At 40.9% G+C, this 21,981-nt stretch overlaps 1 protein-coding gene across 1 annotated transcript in view; it reads right to left on the bottom strand.

Annotated features, from left to right (window-relative positions):
- Positions 1-21,981, bottom strand: part of GARRE1 (granule associated Rac and RHOG effector 1) — a 481,286-nt gene that overhangs the window by 309,112 nt on the left and 150,193 nt on the right. The window contains 1 exon segment of the mRNA XM_053701459.1: positions 17,326-17,526. Coding sequence (XP_053557434.1) covers positions 17,326-17,526 — 201 coding nt within the window.

Here is a 21,981-nt window from a genome sequence, read left to right as displayed (position 1 = left end):
GAAAGCACTACTGTCCTCAATAGGTATAGTTGTACGCTTAGCCAGGGTAGAAATAGCTCCCTCCAACTTAGGGACCGTCTGCTGATGTGTCTGATATGGGAAACATTTTCTTAAAAGTAGGAGGGGGAGCGAACGGAATACCTGGTCTATCCCACTCCTTAGTAACAATGTCCGAAATCCTCTTAGGGACCGGAAAAACATTAGTGTAGGCAGGAACCTCTAGAGATCTGTCTATTTTAAACAATTTCTCTGGAACTACAATAGGGTCACAATCATCCAGAGTCGCTAAAACCTCCCTGAGCAACAAGCGGAGGTGTTTTAGTTTAAATTTAAAAGCCGTCATATCTGAGTCTGTCTGAGGGAACATCTTTCCTGAATCAGAAATCTCTCCCTCAGACAGCAAATCCCTCACCCCCAACTCAGAACATTGTCAGGGTACATCGGATATAGCTAATAAAGCATCAGAGGGCTCAGCATTTGTTCTCACACCAGACCTACTGCGCTTCCCCTGCAACCCAGGCAGCTTAGATAAAACCTCTGTGAGGGTAGTATTCATAACTGCGGCCATATCTTGCAGGGTGAAAGAATTAGACGCACTAGAAGTACTTGGCGTCGCTTGTGCGGGCGTTAATGGTTGTGACACTTGGGGAGAATTAGATGGCATAACCTGTTTACCTTCTGACTGAGAATCATCCTGCGACATACTTTTAGTAGCTAAAATATGTTCTTTGCAATTTATTGACCTTTCAGTGCATGAGGGACACATTCTAAGTGGGGGTTCCACAATGGCTTCTAAACATATTGAACAATGACTTTCCCCAATGTCAGACATGTTGAACAGGCTAGTAATGACTTCAAACAAGCTTGAAAAACACTTTATTTAGTGAAAAAACAACAATCTTAAAAAACGGTACTGCGCCTTTAAGAGAAAAAAAGCATACATGTTCTGCAAAACTGCTTTAAAATACACCAAACTTTCCAAATTTTTGATAGCAGACTCAATTTGTGTAGTTAAGTTTGCCCCACAAGAAAATAAAACATTTAACCCTTTAAATGTGCAAACCGGATTGAAATAAGGCCCAAATCCGGAAAAAACACCCCAGCACCTCGCCACAGCCCTGCTGTGGCGCCTACCTGCCCTCATGGATTGTAAATATGGGGTTAAAGCTTTGATTTGGCCCAAAACATCCACAAGGGCCCTCAGGAGTTGGAGCTTGCTGAGTGAAAACAACTGCGCATCTGAGGCGTGAAAATAGGCCCCGCCCATCTCACTCGATGTCTCTAAAGCCTCAAAGAACCGCACCAGAGTGGTTTTAAACTAGCCATGTGGGTTCTGAGACCCAAAAAAGAAGCCAAGTGTACCCTCAATAAAGTTGCCCATAAAACGTTATTGCCCATAAAACGTTAACAGCACTCCCAGTTCATAAAACGTTTGCCCACAAACATTCAAAAACTCTGTGTCAACCATTTTTTAATTAGCCCCTTATGCAAGCTTAGTAATGCCTTTCTATAGCTCTTAGGATTACTGCTTACCCTTACCCTCATGGGGATTCTGTCAGCCTTTCTGAAATACACAGTCTCTCCAGAAAAAATGGCTGAACATACCTCACTGCTATATAGCATGAAAACGTTCCTCACACTGAAGTTTCTTGTACCCCTCAGCTTCTGTGGGAACTGCACTGGATCTTAGTTACAAATGCTAAGTTCATCATCCTCCAGGCAGAAGTCTTCATCCATCTGCTGCCTGAGAGTAAATAGTACACACCGGTACCATTTAAAACAAAAAACTCTTGCTTGAAGAAATTAAAAACTAATATTTTATCACCTCTTTCACTTTACCCTTCCTAGTACTTAGAGTAGGCAAAGAGAATGACTGGGGGGTGGAGCTAAGGGAGGAGCTATATAGACAGCTCTGCTGTGGTGCTCTTTGCCACTTCCTGTTAGCAGGAGGATAATATCCCACAAGTAAAGGATGAATCCGTGGACTCGTCGTACCTTATAGAAGAAAAGACCCTTATATAAAAAGACTCTAATGCTCTATCCAAAGACTTGGACCATTCCCTGCAAATCAAGCAAGAAACCGCATCAAGAACCAGGAAAACCTCAGGGAGATTAACAACAGTCTTAAAAACTAATTTAAACAATTACAAGGCTTATCAGAAACTTTAGAATCTTTAACCCCTAAGGTAATTAAGACCTCTTTTAAAAGAGAATGACTATGTTCAATTTTAGACAAAAACATAAATTATGCTTACCAGATAATTTCCTTTCTTTCTGTATGAGGAGAGTCCACGGCTTCATTCATTACTTGTGGGAATACAGAACCTGGCCACCAGGAGGCGGCAAAGACACCTCAGCCAAAGGCTTAAATACCTTCCCCACTCCCCTCATCCCCCAGTTATTCTGCCGAGGGAACAAGGAACAGTAGGAAAAATATCAGGGTATAAAAGGTGCCAGAAGAATAACAAAAAATGTAGGTCTGCCCAACGGAGAAAACGGGCGGGGGCCGTGGACTCTCCTCATACAGAAGGAAAGGAAATTATCTGGTAAGCATAATTTATGTTTTCCTTCTTAATATGAATAGAGTCCATGGCTTCATTCATTACTTGTGGGAAACATATACCCAAGCTTTAGAGGACATTGAATGATAATGGGAGGGTAAAAAGAGAGGCGGACCACAGTCTGCAAAACCTCTCTCTCAAATGCTGCTTCAGCCAAAGCAAAAACGTCAAATTTGTAAAATTTTGAAAAGGTATGTAAGGAGAACCAGGTAGCCGCGCTACAAATCTGCTCCATAGAGGCCTCATTCTTGAAGGCCCAAGACGAAGCCACAGCTCTAGTTGAATGAGCTGTAATCCTCTGAGGAGGCTTATGTCCCGCTGATTCATATGACAAAGTGAATAATGCTCCTCAACCAAAAGAATAGGGAAATGGAAGCTTTCTGCCCTCTACGCTTTCCAGAATAGACAACAAACGACGAAGTCTGTCTAAATTCCTTCGTAGCCTGAAGATAGAATTTCAAAGCCTGAACCACATCCAAATTATGAAGTAATTGTTCCTTCGAAGGAGGAGTGGGACACAAGGAAGGAACCACAATCTCCTGATTTATGTTGCGATCAGACACAACCTTAGGGAGAAGCCCCAACCCAGTACGAAGAACAGCCTTATCATCATGAAAAACCAGGTAAGGAGGCTCACATTGCAAGGCCGCCATCTCAGAGACTCTGCGTGCCAAAGCAATAGCCAGTAAAAAAAAAGGACCTTCCACGACCTTCACAACAGAATAAGTAGGTCCTCCACACCTTATGATAGATGAGACGGGTGACCCGCTTTCTAGCTTGAATGAGAGTATTAATCACTCTCTCAGAAAAACCTCTCTTGGCTAGGACTAAATGTTCAATCTAAACGCAGTCAGCCTCAGAGACTCTAGATTCTGATGAACAAAGGGACCCTGTTCCAGCAGATCCCTGCGACAAGGTAACCTCCATGGAGGAGATGAAGACATCCCCACCAGATCCGCGAACCACATCCTTTGCGGCCACAATGGAGCAATTAGAAAAGCTGAAGCTTGCTCCTGCTTGATGCGGGCCACTACACGAGGGAGAAGTGGTAACGGTGGAAAATGTAAACTAGGCTGAACCTTCAAAGTACTGCTAATGCATCTATCAGCTCTGCCTGAGGATCCCTAGACCGCGACCCGTATCTGGGTAACTTGGTATTGAGTCAGAATGCCATGAGATCTATCTCCGGCGTCCCCCATCTGTTGCAAATCTCCGCAACTCCACGTGATGGAGAGACCATTCCCACGGATGAAACGATTGTCTGCTAAGAAAATCCGCTTCCCAGTTGTCCACACCCAGAACGTGGATTGCTGACAGCGAGCAGTTGTGGGCCTCCGCCCATTCCAGAATACGAGATACTTCCCTCACTGCTAGGCAGCTCCTCGTTCCCCCCGGATGGTTGATGTAAGTCACCGAGGTTATGTTGTCGGATTGGAATTTGATAAACTGGGATGAACCCAGAAGAGGCCAAGCATTCAGAGCATTAAAAATCGCTCAAAGTTCCAAAATGTTGATCGGGAGGAGCGATTCCTCTCGAGTCCACAGGCCCTGTGCCTTCCTGGCACCCCAAACGGCTCCCCATCCTGATAGACTTGTGTCTGTTGTCACAATCTCCTAGGATGGTGTCAAGAAGGATGTCCCTTGGGACAGGTGATCTGGACAGAGCCACCAAGAGAGCGATTCTCTTGACCGGTTGCACAGCTGAAGAGGTCTGAGATGGAATCTGGCGAATGGGATGACACCATAAGTCCAATTACCTCCATACACCGGGCCACAGAGGGCCTTAATGAGGTCTGGAGGGCAAGACAATTCGAAGAAATATTGCAACGTTACTGGTCTGTAAGAATTATCCTCATGGATAGAGAATCTATTATTGTAACCAGGAACTGCACCCTGGTACTTGGAACCAGAGAACTCTTTCCTAAGTTTATCTTCCATCCATGAGATCGAAGAAGTAGGAGAGCTCTTGAATGGTCCTCTGCCAGCCAACAGGACGGAGCCTGAACCAGAATTTTGTCCAAGTATGGCGCTACTGCAATACCTCTGGATCATGCCACAGCGAGCAGAGCCCCCAGAACCTTTGTAAAGACTCTTGGGGCAGTAGCTAGCCCAAATGGAAGAGCAACAAACTGGAAGTGCTGGTACAGATACGCAAATCTTAAGAACATGAAGTGATCCTTGTGTATTGGCACATGATGATAAGCATCCTTCAATTCTATTGTAGTCATGAACTGTCCCTCTTGAACTAAGGGAAGAATGGACCTTATCGTCTCCATCTTGAACGATGGGAGTGACAGTAACTTGTTTAAGCACTTTAAGTCCAGAATTGGGGCGAAACGTACCCTCCTTCTTTGGGATCACAAAAATGTTTGAGTAGTACCCCAGACCTCTCTCTGCTAGAGGTACCGATACAATTACTCACAGGGAAGAGAGATCCCTCACACACCCTAGAAAAGCTTCTTGTTTTTCTGGTCTTGAAGAGGAATATGCGCCTGGGTGGATGAGATTTGAAACCTATCCTGTGTAACTTTGTGCGATGACCTTTAGAACCCAAGGGTCTTGTACATCCCCAAGCCAAGCCTCCACAAAAAGAGATAGTCTGCCCCCAACACGATCCAGCAACGGAACGGGGGCCACCCCTTCATGCCGATTTTGTTCTGCTTGGATTTATTCCAAGATTGAAACGGTTTCCAAGTTCCCTTGGACTGCTCAGGCTTCATGGACGGCTGCTGGCGTTGGGACCTTTGCCCCCAGTGAACGTGGATAGGATTGAGTCCAGGCCTGGACCGAAAAGAATCTTCCCCTTAAAATGACGGGAAAGTAATCTAGATTTTAAAGGTTAGTTCCAAAGTACCTCCAAACAATAACTAATAAAAACAAAAATACAGGGAGCGCTAGTGAAAGCTGCTAATACAATACAATACAATACAATAGAGGATAGGAAAAAGCTGGTAGTTACAAAAATGTGCTAGTAACAAAGAATTGCTCACAAAATGTGTATATTCAATAAAATATATTTTATGAACCCTAATACAAGAGAACTAGCCTAAAAAATACATAATAAATTGTTAAATAAAAAACCACCGGTGGTATGAAGGATTGTGGATTGAAAAAAAAGTCCGTTATGAGCTTAAAAATGTGTCCAAGAGAACAAAGTCCAATGATTAAAAATGCAGGAAAAAACAGCAAAATTCAGTTAAAAGCATGGAAAGCAGCTGTCAGTCTGTGTGGCTGGATCAATGTAACATTCAAGTTAAAGCTTTGTAGGTGGCTAAAAGGACACAGTTAGCCGAGCTTGATGATAGAAAATAGGAAACAATGTTACATTGCAGTTTGGATTGTTTTCATAGAGTTCCAAAGTAGAAACAACAGAGCGCTCTGTATGTTAATATTGACTTGATAGTAAACAATCACAAGCTCGGCTAACTGTGACTCTTAGAATCTGCAGACATCGTCGACACGCTGATCTACAGACCACCCGGTAATCCGTGCATCTGATTGGATCAAATTATCACATGACCCCGCATACGTTGCACAACCAAGCAAATCACAGTATAGGTTGGAGCGATACTGTTCACCTGAAAGGTAATCTCCTGTCTATCAAGGGTCTTACGTGTTTACACCTAAACCAACTACACTTGTACACGGAGAAGCATAACCTAAAATAGCTTCGTATTCTGGGTGAGTCAATCCTGTAAAACGAATTATCTATGACACAGACTTTTCTAATTGAACGCAGATTGTCCTTTTAGCCACCTACAAAGCTTTAACTTGAATGTTACATTGATCCAGCCACACAGACTGACTTAGCTGCTTTCCATGCTTTTAACTGAATTTTGCTGTTTTTTCCTGCATTTTTAATCATTGGACTTTGTTCTCTTGGACACATTTTTAAGCTCATAACTGACTTTTGTTTCAATCCACAATCCTTCATACCACCGGTGGTTTTTTATTTAACAATTTATTATGTATTTTTTAGGCTAGTTCTCTTGTATTAGGGTTTCTAAAATATATTTTATTGAATATACACATTTTGTGAGCAATTCTTTGTTACTAGCACATTTTTGTAACTACCAGCTTTTTCCTATCCTCTATTGTATTGTATTAGCAGCTTTCACTAGCGCTCCCTGTATTTTTGTTTTTATTAATCTAGATTTTAAAGTCATGTCTGCAGACCAAGACTTTAGCCAGAGTGCCCTACGGGCTAGAACAGAAAAACCGGATGTCTTGGCATTCAGGCAAATGATCTGCATATTGGCATCACAGATAAAAGAATTAGCTACCCTCAAGGCCTTAATTATTTCCTGGATCTCATCAAGGGGAGTTTCCACCTAGATCATTTCCGACAGAGTCACACCAACAGGTAGCGGCTCCAACCACTGCAGCAACCGCCACTCCAGGCTGAAACAAATACCCTGGTGTGCGGAAACATCTTTCTAGCAAGTTTCTAGCTTCTTATCCATGGGCTCCTTAAACAAACTAACTATCCTCAAGCGGGATAGTAGTGCGCTTAGCAAGCGTGGAGATAGCTCCATCCACCTTAGGGACGGAACCCCACAACTCTAATTGAGAGTCCGGAACCAGGAACAATTTCTTAAAGGAAGAAGGGGAGATTGAAGATCCAAGTCTCTCCCATTCATTCTTAATAATATTTGCCATCTTTACAGGAACCGGGAAAGTCTGTGGCACCACCCTGTCCTCATAAACCTTATCAATCTTAGGAATAAAAGGTTCCTCTGGTAATTTCGGTTCTGGAACCTCTAAAGTAGCCAACACTTCTTTTAACAGAAAGCGTAAATGTGCGATACTAAATCTAAAGTCTGGTTCCTCAGCAGCCGGAGGTTTAGAGGCCGCAGATTCCGACCCAGAAAGAGCATCCTCTGAAGTATCAGAGGTGTCCTCATCAACAGATAATCTTGTATCAGATAAATCCAACAAGTTGATAGATGACCCCTGGGAAGGATAGCAATATTTGACCTTTTGCTTGCGCTTAGCAGGGCGAGGTAAAGCACTGAAGACCGCAGACACGGCCATTTGTAGCTGATCAGTAAAGTCTGGCGTTAAGAGAGCCCCTCCTGAAGGAGGATTAGCAGTGCTATGGGAAGCTGCATGTGTAATAGGAGATGACAGCAGGTAACACACCTCACGGGACGGAGACCCCTCAGAGGTGGACGGCTCAGTGGTACTAAACATCTTGTTTTCTTAGATAAAAGTACCTTATCAAGGAATGTGGAACATAATTGGGCAGGCGGATATACCGTAGCCGCCTCACAATAAAAACAGGTATTAGATTTCGGTAAAGATGGTGTACCCTCTAATGTATCAGAGTCCTCCATAGCTGCGCTTTTCAGATGGACTATAGAAAAAGATAAATGACACCTTTATACCCCCAATGGCTGGAGCACTCACCACCTCCTATGACCCAGGCTCCACAGAGAAACCGTTTTGTCTCCTGTAAACCACACGGTCAGGAAAGAGGAAATCAATGAGACCACAACCGGTCACGTGGTGTGCCATGCAGGACCGCCCCTGCTCCTGGAATAAGCACGCCAAACCTGACAGGCTGTGCAATGATCCAAAAATGAAACTAAAACCTAAATGTTAAAACATCTGCCTGAGCCTCATCTCACACATGTCCCAGCATAAAACATAAAGCAAATTATGTGTAAATCCCCCCTGTTCAATAATACCCTTCCGGAGATATTTAAATATTAAATTGATTCCATACAGATAAAAGGAGTCACACTGTGACCCTGTCTTCTTGCGTTATCATATGATTATAAAATGTAACGATCTTACCGGAATCACCACCGTGGAACAGACACACAGCCTCTCAAGTTTGACAGTCTTGTAGCATCGTACCTGACATGAACTTGAGTGATAGAAGCAGGCAGTGAAACTCGTCAACACTGATTGCTTAGGAGCTGTTAATACGAGTCTGGATGGTTTCGCAGAAAGACTCTCCCCTGCATCTCCAGACCCTAACATTTGTCAATGCTCTCACTGAGAGGCTGACAAGACTACTTAAAAATCCAGTCCCATGCCGAAGGGTACTACCCTCCATAAGAGACTACTCCGAATCTTCCAACACTTCTCTGCCATCCTCCTGTGACGAAAAGGCAAAGAATGACTGGAGGATGAGGGGAGTGGGGGAGGTATTTAAGCCTTTGGTTTGGTGTCTTTGCCTCCTCCTGGGGTTCTGTATTCCCACAAGTAATGAATGAAGCCATGGACCCTCCTCATATTAAGAAGGAAATATCAGGTTCAACATCACCAGAAGAAACCACCATCTTGAGACATAACAATATCCCTGGCTTCAGGGTACATAGAACTTGTAGAAGGTAAAATCTGAACTGACCTTTTACGTCTGTCTAAAGGTAGGAGAGCAGACAGCGTCTCAGAAACTGCAGCCTTGATAATTTTCATACTAGGTAAAACATCATTAACATTATCCTGTAATGAACAAACAAAAGGTGCAATAATACCAAAAGAAATAGCATTAAGTTGGTCTGATTAAATTAATTCTAAACATGAGTCACATAAATGAGTTACAGAAGGTACTTCAGCTTTTTTACAATAAGCACACCTAATGTTAGAAAGGAGTTCAGGGGACTCAGTTTCTATGGTATGTTTAAGGAAAGAATCAGACAGATCCATTATAGCATTTTACAAAGTAATGCAATAAACACTATATAACCCCTTAAAAAGCTATTGAGTTAAGAAATTCTTTACCCCCTCCTAAGTAGCTTTTTTTTTTTTTTTAAAAACACACAAGTAACATGCACGTTAAGCCTAACCGCAAAACCAAGCAGGAGACTTGGTAACATTACATTAGTTGGTCAGATAACGCTCATCAGTAAGAAGAAAAGCGTGCAAAAAAAAACCAACTAACAGCTATAAGGGATTTAACGCCAAAACTCGACATGCGCATAGCCAAGAACAAACCCGACGTGGGTAAACCAGCTGAAGCGCAAACTTAATAAGACTAAAGGGATGTGCACTAACCCGACAAGCATCAACCCAACGTGCAAAACCCAGGCGAGCGTCAGCCTTTGGGTTAATGTGCACGTTGGGTTGGGAAATTCAAACTAAGTTCGCCAAAAAAAACTGACGTGCAAAACAGCAAGGGGAATAATGTAAAGGATTCTGTCCCAGAGCCATATATATTAGCAAATTATATAAATAAATATTCATATATATAAACATATATATATATGAACATATATATATATATATATATATATATATATATATATATAAACAAAAGACTGCTTAGAACATAGCTATAGAGTGTCCCTATAGACACTCGTTCACCAGCAAATAAGCAGCAGGCAGCCAAACCAGAACTGAAACATATCAGCAAAGGTTATGGAATAGGAGTATATTATAGATCCATAAAAGGGAGGCAAAAGACAAATCACTACGACAAAATTATGGAAAGTTTATTAGAAATTTCCCATAAGGTGAAGAAAGAATCACAAACCATACCCAATATACATCACTCTTACAAGCACTATACTCAGAGGGGAAACCGGACCTCTATAAAAAGACTGAAAAAACCCTCGCTCAGAAGAATCAAATGAACGTCTTCATTCTTAAACCACCTCCAGCGGAGGAACAGTAAAGACTGAGGTATGTGTGAGGTGGGAGGATTTTATAGGGATCATTGGAATGTTTGCCTCCTAGTAGTAGAGAATAGTAATTCCCAGGATTGTGGACTCTCCCCACCTGTATGAAAGAAAACTCACTGCCTGGCTGAACTCATCTAAACCCTCAGTCCTAGCAGGTGCCTCTGAAATAGATAATGGGTCTCAGGTTGGTTAGAAATCCTCTATCAAACTTCTTTTGTCATAAACACTTCACCTTCTCCCTATGGACACAAAGCTGAGGCTGAGTGGGAGGGTATACTAGGTGAAGAGGAGTAAAGCTTTGGAATTGCTAGAAATGGTTTATCTGCTCCTTGTGGACTCTTACTATCTTAGAGTAAGATTGTACACTAAATTTTACTTTGCATAAATGATTTGTAGATGATCCATTTATATATCCCATCTGGAGATACCTGATAAATTGATTTCTTCTACGATACGATGAGTCCACGGATTTCATCCTTACTTGTGGGATATTATCCTCCTGCTAACAGGAAGTGGCAAAGAGCACCACAGCAGAGCTGTATATATAGCTCCTCCCTTCCCTCCACCCCCAGTCATTCGACCGAAGGTTTAGGAAGAGAAAGGAAAAGCTAAAGGTGCAGAGGTGACTGAAGTTGTAAAAATAAAATATAATCTGTCTTAAAATGACAGGGAGGGCCGTGGACTCGTCGTATCGTAGAAGAAATCAATTTATCAGGTAAGCATAAATTTCCTTTTCTTCTACAAGATACGACAAGTCCACGGATTTCATCCTTACTTGTGGGATACAATACCAAAGCTACAGGACACGGATGAAACGGGAGGGACAAGACAGACAAACGGAAGGCACCACTGCTTGAAGAACCTTTCTCCCAAAAACAGCCTCAGAAGAAGCAAAAGTATCAAATTTGGAAAAATTGGAAAAAGTATGAAGGGACAACCAAGTTGCAGCCTTACAAATCTGTTCAACAGAAGCATTGTTTTTAAAGGCCCATGTGGAAGCCACAGCCCTAGTAGAATGAGCCGTAATTCTTTCAGGAGGCTGCTGTCCAGCAGTCTCATATGCCAGGCAGATGATACTCCTCAGCCAAAAAGAAAGAGAGGTAGCCGTAGCTTTCTGACCCCTTTGCTTTCCAGAATAAACAATGAAGATGATTGACGGAAATCCTTGGTTGCCTGTAAGTAAAACTTCAAGGCACGGACCTTAGGAAGAAATCCAGGTTTGGTACGCAAAACCACCTTATCAGAATGAAATATAAGATAATGCGAATCACATTGTAACGCTGAAAGCTCAGAAACTCTTCGAGAAGAAGAAATAGCAACAAAAAACAAAACTTTCCAAGATAACAATTTAATATCTATGGAATGCATGGGTTCAAACGGAACCCCTTGAAAAACTCGAAGAACTAAATTCAAACTCCAGGGAGGAGTAATTGGTCTAAATACAGGCTTAATTCTGGATAGAGCCTGACAAAAAGACTGAACATCTGGCACATCTGCCAAACGTTTGTGAAGCAAAATTGACAAAGCAGAAATCTGTCCCTTTAAGGAACTTGCTGATAACCCTTTCTCCATTCCTTCTTGGAGAAAACACAGAATCCTGGGAAGCCTAACTTTACTCCATGAGTAACCCTTGGATTCACACCAATAAATCAAGCGTTCAATCTCCAAGCAGTCAACTGCAGAGAATTTAGACTTGGATGTTGGAAAGGACCTTGAATGAAAAGGTCCTGTCTCAAAAGAAGTTTCCACGGTGGCAGAGAAGACATGTCCACTAAATCCGCATACCAAGTCCTGCATGGCCAAGCAGGCGCTATCAAGATTACTGAAGCTCTCTCCTGTTTGATCCGAGGAAATCACGCGTGGAAGGAGAGGAAACGGTGGAAACACATTAGCTAGGGTGAACGACCAAGGTACTGCCAAGGCATCTATCAGTTCGGCCTGAGGATCCCTCGACCTGCCATCAGATCTAATTCCGGTCTGCCCCATTGGCGAATCAATGAGGCAAACACCTCCGGGTGGAGTTCCAACTCCCCCGGATGAAAAGTCTGACGACTTACAAAATCCGCCGATATATAGCAAGAGTGGCCCTCCGCCCATCAAATTATCTTTGATACTTCTATCATCGCTAAGGAACTCCTTGTTCCACCTGATGATTGATATACGCCAAAGTCGTGATATTGTCCGACTGGAATCTGATGAATTTGGCCGACGCCAACTGAGGCCACGCCTGAAGCGCATTGAATATTGCTTGGGAGTAGAGACTCCACCTGAGTCCAAACACCCTGAGCCTTCAGGGAATTCCAGACTGCACCCCAGCCCAGTAGACTGGCGTCCGTTGTCACTATCACCCACGAGGGTCTGCAGAAACACGTCCCCTGGGACAGATGATCCGGCGACAGCCACCAAAGAAGAGAGTCTCTGGTCTCTTGATCCACATTTAGCATGCACAACTTCAGTGGTCTAAGATGAAAGCGAGCAAACGGAATGATGTCCATTGCCGCTACCATTAATCCAATGACCTCCATACACTGAGCCACTGATGGCCGAGGAATGGACTGAAGTGCTCGGCAAGTATTTAGAATCTTTGATTTTCTGACCTCCGTCAGAAATATTTTCATGTTTACCGAGTCTATCAGAGTTCCCAAGAAGGGAACCCTTGTCCGTGGAACTAGTGAACTCTTTTCTATGTTCACCTTCCAACCGTGAGTTCTCAGGAAAGACAACACTGTGTCGGTGTGAGATTTTGTCAGATAAGTTGATGCCTGAATCAAAATATCATCCAAATAAGGAGCCACTGCTATGCCCGCGGTCTGAGAACCGCCAGAAGGGATCCTAGAACCTTTGTGAAGATCCTGGGTGCTGTGGCCAACCTGAAGGGAAGAGCCACGGACTGATAATGTTTGCCCAGGAAGGCAAACCTTAGGAACTGATGATGATCCTTGTGAATAGGTATATGAAGGTATGCATCCTTCAGGTCCACGGTAGTCATATATTGACCCTCCTGGATCATTGGTAAGATTGTTCTTATAGTCTCCATCTTGAACGATGGGACTCTGAGAAACTTGTTTAGACACTTGAGATCTAAAATGGGTCTGAAAGTTCCTTCTTTTTTGGGAACCACGAAAAGATTTGAGTAAAACCCCTGTCCCAGTTCCAGTTTTGGAACGGGACAAATTACTCCCATAGAGAGGTCTTTTACACAGCATAAGAACGCCTCTCTCTTTATCTGATCTACAAACAATCGTGAAAGATGAAATCTCCCTCTTGGGAGAAAATCTTTGAATTCCAGTTGATACCCGTGGGTCACGATTTCCAATGCCCAGGGGTCCTGAACATCTCTTGCCCAAGCCTGAGCAATGAAAGAAAGTCTGCCGCCTACTAGATCCAGTCCCGGATAGGGGGCCACCCCTTCATGCTGTCTTTGTAGCAGCAGCGGGCTTCTTGGACTGTTTACCATTATTCCAAGCCTGGTTGGGTCTCCAGACAGACTTGGATTGAGCAAAATTCCCTTCCTGCTTTGTGGAGGAAGAGGAAGGGTACTCCATTAAAATTTCGAAAGGAATGAAAATTATTTTGTTTACCCCTCATCTTAACAGACCTATCCTGAGGTAGGGTTTGGCCTTTACCTCCAGTAATGTCAGAAATGATTTCCTTCAATTCAGGCCCGAATAGGGTCTTACCCTTGAAAGGAATAGCTAAAAGCTTATATTTTGATGACATATCAGCAGACCATGATTTGAGCCATAATGTTCTACGCGCTAAAATGGCAAATCCTGCATTTTTTGCCGCTAATTTAGCAATTTGAAAAGCGGCATCTGTAATAAAAGAATTAGCTAGCTTGAGAGCCTTAATTCTATTCAAAATGTCCTCTAATGGGGTCTCAACCTTCAGAAACTCTTCTAGAGCATCAAACCAAAAAGCTGCTGCAGTAGTAACTGGAACAATGCCGGCCGTAGGTTGTAAAAGAAAACCCTGATGAATAAATAATTTCTTTAGAAGACCCTCTAACTTCTTATCCATAGGGTCTTTGAAAGCACAACTGTCCTCGATAGTTATAGTTGTACGCATAGCCAGGGTAGATATAGCTCCCTCCACCTTAGGGACCGACTGCCAAGAGTCCCGAATGGTGTCTGATATGGGATACATTTTCTTAAAATTAGGAGGAGAGAACGGTATACCTGGTCTATCCCATTTTTTATAATTTCCGAAATTCTTTTAGGAACCGGAAAAACATCAGTGTAAGTAGGTACCTCTAGATATTTGTCCATCTTACACAACTTCTCTGGTGGTATCGCAATAGGGTCACAATCATCCAGAGTCGCTAAAACCTCCCTAAGTAACAGACGGAGATGTTCAAGCTTAAAGTGAATGTAAATTTTGATGCTTAAGTGCCCGGTTTTTAAAACTTTGATTAAAAACAGGGGCACTTTAATTCATCAAAATTTACATTTCACTCCTGTTGTGACAAAAAACTTACCTTTTAATCTTCACAGCAGCTGCTGCTTCCTCCAGTCTCACAAGCCATTTCTGATGTCAGAAATGATTGATAGGTCATCCTCCAATCACAGACTCCCCCCCCCCCCGGGGGATTCAGTGTCTGATTCACTGCTGTGATTGGAGGAAGCCAGATACCTCATTTTAGACCCAGGAAGAGGCTTTGAAATGGGTGGAGGAAGCTGGAGCTGCTGTGAAGATTAAAAAGTAAGTTTATTTTCACAACAGGGGTGAAATGAAAATATTGATGAATTAAAGTGCCCCTGTTTTTAATCAAATTTTTAAAAACCGGGCAGTTTAGCATCAAAATTTACATTCACTTTAAAGGACATGACGTCCGAATCTGTCTGAGGTAACATATTTCCTGGGTCTGAAAGTTCTCCCTCAGACAGCAATTCCCTGACCCCCAACTCAGAGCACTGTGAGGGTACATCGGAAATAGCCAATAAAGCATCAGAGGATTCAGTATTCACATTAATACCTGACCTACTGCGTTTACACTGTAACACTGGAAATTTAGATAATAACTCTGTAAGGGTAGTTGACATAACTGCAGCCATCTCCTGCAGAGTGATAGAATTAGACGCACTAGAGGTACTTGGCGTCGCTTGTGTGGGCGTTAAAGGTTGTGACACTTGGGGAGAATTGGATGGCATATCCCGATTCTCTTCAGACTGAGAATCATCCTTAGGCACACTTTCTTTACCTAAAATATGCTTTTTACATTGTAAGGCCCTTTCAGTACAAGAGGTACACAAAGTAAGCGGGGGTTCGACAATGGCTTCTAAACATCATGGACGTCGAACAAACTAATCTGTATCACCGCATGGGAAGCGGTTAGTAAGGAAAGCCATGTGGTCCCCTAAAAACAGCAAAGTAATGCTGCAGCCATACTTATATCTGTATTTTATAAACCAAATAAAAACGATAAGCTGCCTCTCCCAGTGTCCCTTTTCATAACACTTCAGCCCAGAACTATGTCAATGAAAGCAATAAGCACAGGATTTTAAGTAACACCCTTAGTGTACAGGTCTACTTCTTACCCCTTCCCTTGCAGGGAATAAAATGTCAGCCAGTTCTGATATAACAAGTCTCCTCAGAAATAAAAGACTGAACATACCTCGCAACCGTTCTCCACACTGAAGATTTCTCTTGCACTACCTTCAGCAACTCTGTGGGAACCAACATGGATCTTAGTTACGTCTGCTAAGATCATCAACCTCAGGGCAGAAATCTTCTTCCATATCTCCCTGAGGAAAATAGTACACACCGGTACCATTTAAAATAAAAAAACTTCTTGATTTTAGAAACTAAAACTAACACCTCACTTTACCTCTTCCTAGTACTAACACAGGCAAAGAGAATGACTGGGTGTGGAAGGAAGGGAGGAGATATATATATACAGCTCTGCTGTGGTGCTCTTTGCCACTTCCTGTTAGCAGGAGGATAATATCCCACAAGTAAGGATGAAATCCGTGGACTCATCGTATCTTGTAGAAGAAAATGTATAGTTTACTAATTTTTAAATAATATTGTCCTAATTTTAGACTCCTAACCAAGCCCCAAAGTTTTAGATGTGTAATTATGTCTACGGACTACAGTTTGCTCCTGTTTGTGTAAAGGGTCTTTTCATATGCAGGGGGTGGTGCCCTTCCTGCTTTCTCAGCATATATGTGTGTGCATGCCTAGTATCATGTTAGCGCTGTGGAATCTGTTGGCGCTCTACAAATACTATAACCGATAATAATGTATGTATATATCACAGATTTTTCTGGTATATCAAGCTGTTTTAATATTTATGATGATGCATGTATCCTTTTAAAATGGATGTAGTTAAATTTAATATATATGTGTTAGTGATAACTCTTGCACATATTGGGTTGTGTGCATAGCTGCCTATCACTAGCTGTGTCCAGCTAATGATCAGCAGTGTGCTGCAACTATGGAACAGATTATGTGATAGCAAACTGCAGAAAACACAAACACAAAAACAAATATTTAAAAAAAAAAAAACTGAAAAAGCTGAAATGAATTGCTGTTCTCTAAATAATTATAAATATAATATAAAATGATAATCACAGCTCCTTCTAAGAAAAAAAAAATCCAAACATCTAAATAATGTCTGGTTTAAAACATTACAGAAAAGCATGCCATGCAAGCAGTGGACAACACAAAAAAACATTATACAGTAACCACCCACAGTGGTACTGGCATGTGCACCCACAATGAAGGAGTGTTCCAATAAAAGTGCAGAGAGAATGAAAGGTCAGTATGGTGAGTGAGATGTGTTCTATTGAAGCAAAAACAATAAACAAAGACCAACTGAAATGAGAACAAATGGGGATAATTGCCTCTTGGTGCCAACTATGCCAAATACTAAATGAACATTCTATGAGCACATGGTCAGACAAATATGCAACTGCACTCTTACAAAACAGTCTACTTTAAATGTGAAGCTCTGCTATTATGCAAGTAAATAGCTACACACTAAAATGCAGCATGTAGACCAAAGCAACATGATATACAGAGCTGCCTAACCTTTTATGAGATGCTGAGAGCCATACATGTTGTCCTTTAATGCAGTACATCTCTGGAAAACAAAGATTCTGAGCAACATAAATAACTAATGATGCCCTCACCTCAGAAGCTCCTCTCCATGATCTTACTGCATTTTCTAGCTCTCTTGTAGGACTTGTGTCGGATGCTCCGGTTGCATTCTTCCTTTCTTGCGCAATTGCTTCAGCAAAACAAGAGTGTGCAACAGGCTGAACCTTCTGCAATGCTTGGGACAGGAACTGGAAGTGAACCTGCATCACTGTCAGAAAACAGCGACCTAACACCTGCAGAAAAAAATAAAAATACTGGTGAACAAAGTCGTAAATTCTATCCTTTTATATTCTATCCTTTGAAATACTACAGATTAAATGAACAGAGTGTAAGAGCCTTAGAGCACGGAATTCTAAAATAAACAGTAGCTTGATGTTTTAGATACATTTTAGCTATTCGTCAATATTCCTCCTAAAGTTCAACCTAGCTCATTAGCTATATGCATTTCTCTAAAACCCTATATTAATAAAATATAATTTACAAATGTGCCATCTAAACATAGGAAAGAGAAAACAAAATGTATTTTCCAGATTTTGGGGCTTTTTTATAGGGACAATACAATGAATGTGTTTAGGTGCACTAAAAGTACTGCAGTGTTGTTAAAGCAATGCCTAGCTACAGAGCTTAGAAAATGGTTTGCCACAAGTAGTTTTGCACCCATTTAATTGGCTATACTCACTCATTTATGTAATGGGAACAATCGTATCTACAGTAAGCTGATTGCATGCCCTAAAAAAATATACAAAAAACCCACGATCAATGAGTGGAAAAACCTAGTAGACAAGAATATGATCTTAGAAAGATTCTACTACCTCAAAATAGGGCAACTGTCTTTTTACCATGACATGTACTTCCTATGGGAATCTTACTCCAAATCGCCTGATCAATAACCTCAAAGTTATATACTCTTAAACCTGTCATATCCAACTCACCTAATCCCTCAAAGAGAGATATCGCCGGAAACTAGATTACCACTTATCATAGATAACCTTGTTAAATAGAGTATTGTTAATGGTTTTACTGTTGTTATTTTTTTGTTTTGTGAGTAATACTCACATACTACAAAATATTTGTCAGACTGGCCTTATGCATTTACTCCTACTTCCTCCCCAACGAGGGCACTGTGCTGCCCATAAAGGAGGAAAAATCCAAGGAGCTAATCCTAGCTCATACCATGCCCTCTATCTTTCACCTCTAAAGAGAACGTAAATAAACTCAAGATGGATCATGGTCAATAGCTTTGATGTGAAAGACTAACTCTCCAAGCGGCTAAGCTTACTACAAGAGACTTCGCCGAGAAAAAGGACAGTAAATAACAACATTTTACTTGCATACTTATGGTTTTATTTTTTCTGTTTGTTTGTTAAACAAAATCTCAATAGAGAAAATATATTTAAAAATAAAAAAATATATGTACACACAAAAAAAAAAAAAACAGCAGCAGCCTAAAGCCAACTATATGTACAGATTACAGAAAAGCCACAGTAGAAAATTGACTATTTTATATAGGTTTTCTTTGCCTCTTTCACTAATGCCTGCATCTCTTTGCTAGATTGTTGGAAGATGTCCTTTAGTGGCAAACTACTAACATTCTCTAGACTAAAAAATTTGAATGATAAAAGTTTGCTACTTTAAGCTTAAAGGGACACTGTAGCCAAAAAAAATCTTTTGTGATTCAGATAGAGCATGCAATTTTAAGCAACTTTCTAATTTACTCCTATTATCAAATTGTCTTCATTTTCTTGGTATGTTTATTTGAAAAGCAAGAATGTAAGTTTAGATGCCGGCCAATTTTAGGTGAACAACCTGGGTTGTCCTTGCTGATTGGACAGCACCTTTAAACAAGTGCTGTCCATGGTTCTGAACCCACAATTTGCAGGCTCCTTAGCTAAGATGCCTTCTTTTCAAATAAAGATTGCAAGAGAATGAAGAAAAATTGATAATAGAAGTAAATTAGAAAGTTGCTTACACTTACATGCTCTATCTGAATCATGAAAGAAAAAAATTGGGTTCAGTGTCCCTTTAAGACATACAAGATATAAACTTGTAAAATACCTAACAATATACAACCATTTAAAAATGTTTATAATTTATTTTTTATATAACTAATGATAAATCAAAGTAGTGGTAAAATTATGTTCATGTGAGTATATAAAGTATGGTGCCTTCTTGGAACAGGCAGAAGCCTCCATGAGGTTTTCAGGGCACCATATCCTTCCCATATAACACTACTATTTCTACTTGCTTAAGCTCGTATAGAGAAAGACGAGGTAAATGATAAAGTGATAAAGAGAGAGAGAGAGAGAGAAAGAGTGATAAAGAGAAAGAGAGAGAGAGAGAGAGAGAGTGATAAAGAGAAAGAGAGAGAGAGAGAGAGAGAGAGTGATAAAGAGAGAGAGAGTGATAAAGAGAGAGAGAGAGAGAGTGATAAGAGAGAGAGAGTGATAAAAAGAGAGAGAGAGAGAGAGAGAGAGAGAGAGAGAGAGAGAGAGAGTGATAGAGAGAGAGAGAGAGAGAGAGAGTGATAAAGAGAGAGTGATAAAGAGAGAGTGATAAAGAGAGAGAGAGAGAGAGTGAGAGTGAGTGTGAGAGAGTGAGTGTGAGAGAGTGAGAGTGAGAGAGAGAGAGAGAGAGAGAGAGAGAGAGAGAGTGAGAGAGTGTGTGTGTGAGAGAGACACTCTGGAAACCAAACCATGCAGACACATGCAAGTATTAAAGGTATATGAAACCAAAAAGGTTTCTTTCATACAGCACATACATTTTTAAACAACTTTACAATTTACTTCTGCTATCAATTTTGCTTCAACCTCTTGGTATGCCTTGTTGAAAAGGATACCAAGAGAACAAAGAAAATTAGATAATAAAAGTAAAATGGAAAGTTGTTTATAATTGTATGCTCTTTCTGAATCATGGAGGACAAATTTTGTTTTTTATGTCTATTTAAATGACTAGACAGACTTCCACTTGTCACAGAAGTGCCAGAATGTGAAACTGGACAAAACTTAACAGGCCATGATACCCAAATGTTGAAACACTTGAAAGTGATGCAGAATAGCTGTAAAAAGTGTACTAGAAAATATTACCTTAAAATCTCTATGTAAAAAAGAAAAAAAATCTCCTAAGTATTCACACCCCATTGTAAAGGACTTTAAGCAGCAAATCAGTACGTCTGTCCTGGGACAGGCAAGGGAGTGAGTCTCATGCACGCTGCTGTAGTTCATTTCTTCATTTTTTTATTTATTTTTTACCTGCAGCTGGACAACAGCTGAAGTATAACTTTTTACACAAGACTTAATCTGATGAGCTGAGGAAATTGTGAGGTAGAATATCTTCCTTTTTTACATAAAGATCCTCAGGTGATATTTTCCGGTCAGTTTTTTTACAGTTATACTGCATCAGATTCAAGTGATTTATCATATGAGTATTATGTCCCGTTAAGTGTTCTCAACAGAAATGTTTGCCAGATCGGTGTCATTATCAAGTAAATGGGTAGCAGTATGCAGGGTCCAGATGAGGGCAGTGTAATATTTTGCATTATTATAACATTTTCAGTTATTTATAAATGTTACTTAAAGGGACATGATACCCAAATGTTCAAGCGCTTGAAAGTGATGCAGCACATCTGTAAAATATCATCTCAACATCTCTATGTAAAAAAGGAAGATATTTTACCTCAAATTTTCCTATTTCCAATTCACTGTAAAGATACTTTAAGCAGCCAATCAGGATGCTAGTCCCAGTACTTGTGAGGGAGTGTGCATCTGGCATGTGCAGGCACAGACAGTCATGTTATTTTCCTATTCAGTTTAAGGAAGTTTACTATGAAATCTTATGAGATCACTGCAAAGCAATGCATGACGTCAGCAGCTGAAGTATAACTTAACAGAGCACTAACATTGGTAAGCTGAAAAAATTGTGACGTAAAATATCTTCCCTTTTTACATGTTCAGGTGATATTTAATGTCAGCTTTTTAGTTATGCTGCATCACTTTCAAGTGATTTAGCATATGAATAGGATGTCTCTTTAAGCTATCCAAAGTACAAACTGGTTGCACACTGTAACAAACTGATAATTTGTGCCACAAAAATATTTGCCAATTTAAAACTTAATATTGGCTTAATTTTGAGCTAGTTCGTTTGCCCATTAAATAGGTACTAGGGAGAACACTGACTTATGTAGAGGTTCAAAAGGATAGTGTGCCAGTGAAAACACTTTTTTTTGGTAACGAAACAGAAAACTGTAAGCCTTGAGGAAGTACCCAATAATCCCACCCAGGGTGGATAACAATTAAAGGGACATAATACTCAGGTGCTAAATCCCTTGAGAAAGTGATGCATCATAACTGTAAAAAGCTGACAGGAAAATATCACCTGAGCATCTCTAGCTAAAAAAGGAAGATATTTTACCTCACAATTTCCTCAGCTCAGCAGAGTAAGTGCTGTGTAAAGTTATACTTCAGCTGCTGTCCAGATGCAGGTAAAAAAAAAAAAAAAGAAGAAGAAATGAACAGCAACCAATCAGCATCAGCAGTGCTGAGGTCATGAACTCCTTTACTGTGATCTCATGAGATTTCACTTAAAGGGACACTGTACCCAATTTTTTTCTTTTGTAATTCAGAAAGAGCAAGCAATTTTAAGCAACTTTCTAATTTACTCATATTATCAATTTTTCTTCGTTCTCTTGCTAT

The sequence above is a fragment of the Bombina bombina genome, chromosome 1 (assembly GCF_027579735.1).
Source record: "Bombina bombina isolate aBomBom1 chromosome 1, aBomBom1.pri, whole genome shotgun sequence".
Classification (NCBI taxonomy): Eukaryota; Metazoa; Chordata; class Amphibia; order Anura; family Bombinatoridae; genus Bombina; species Bombina bombina.
Note: the sequence above shows the minus strand (reverse complement) of the source record. Positions and strands in the feature narration are given on the sequence as shown.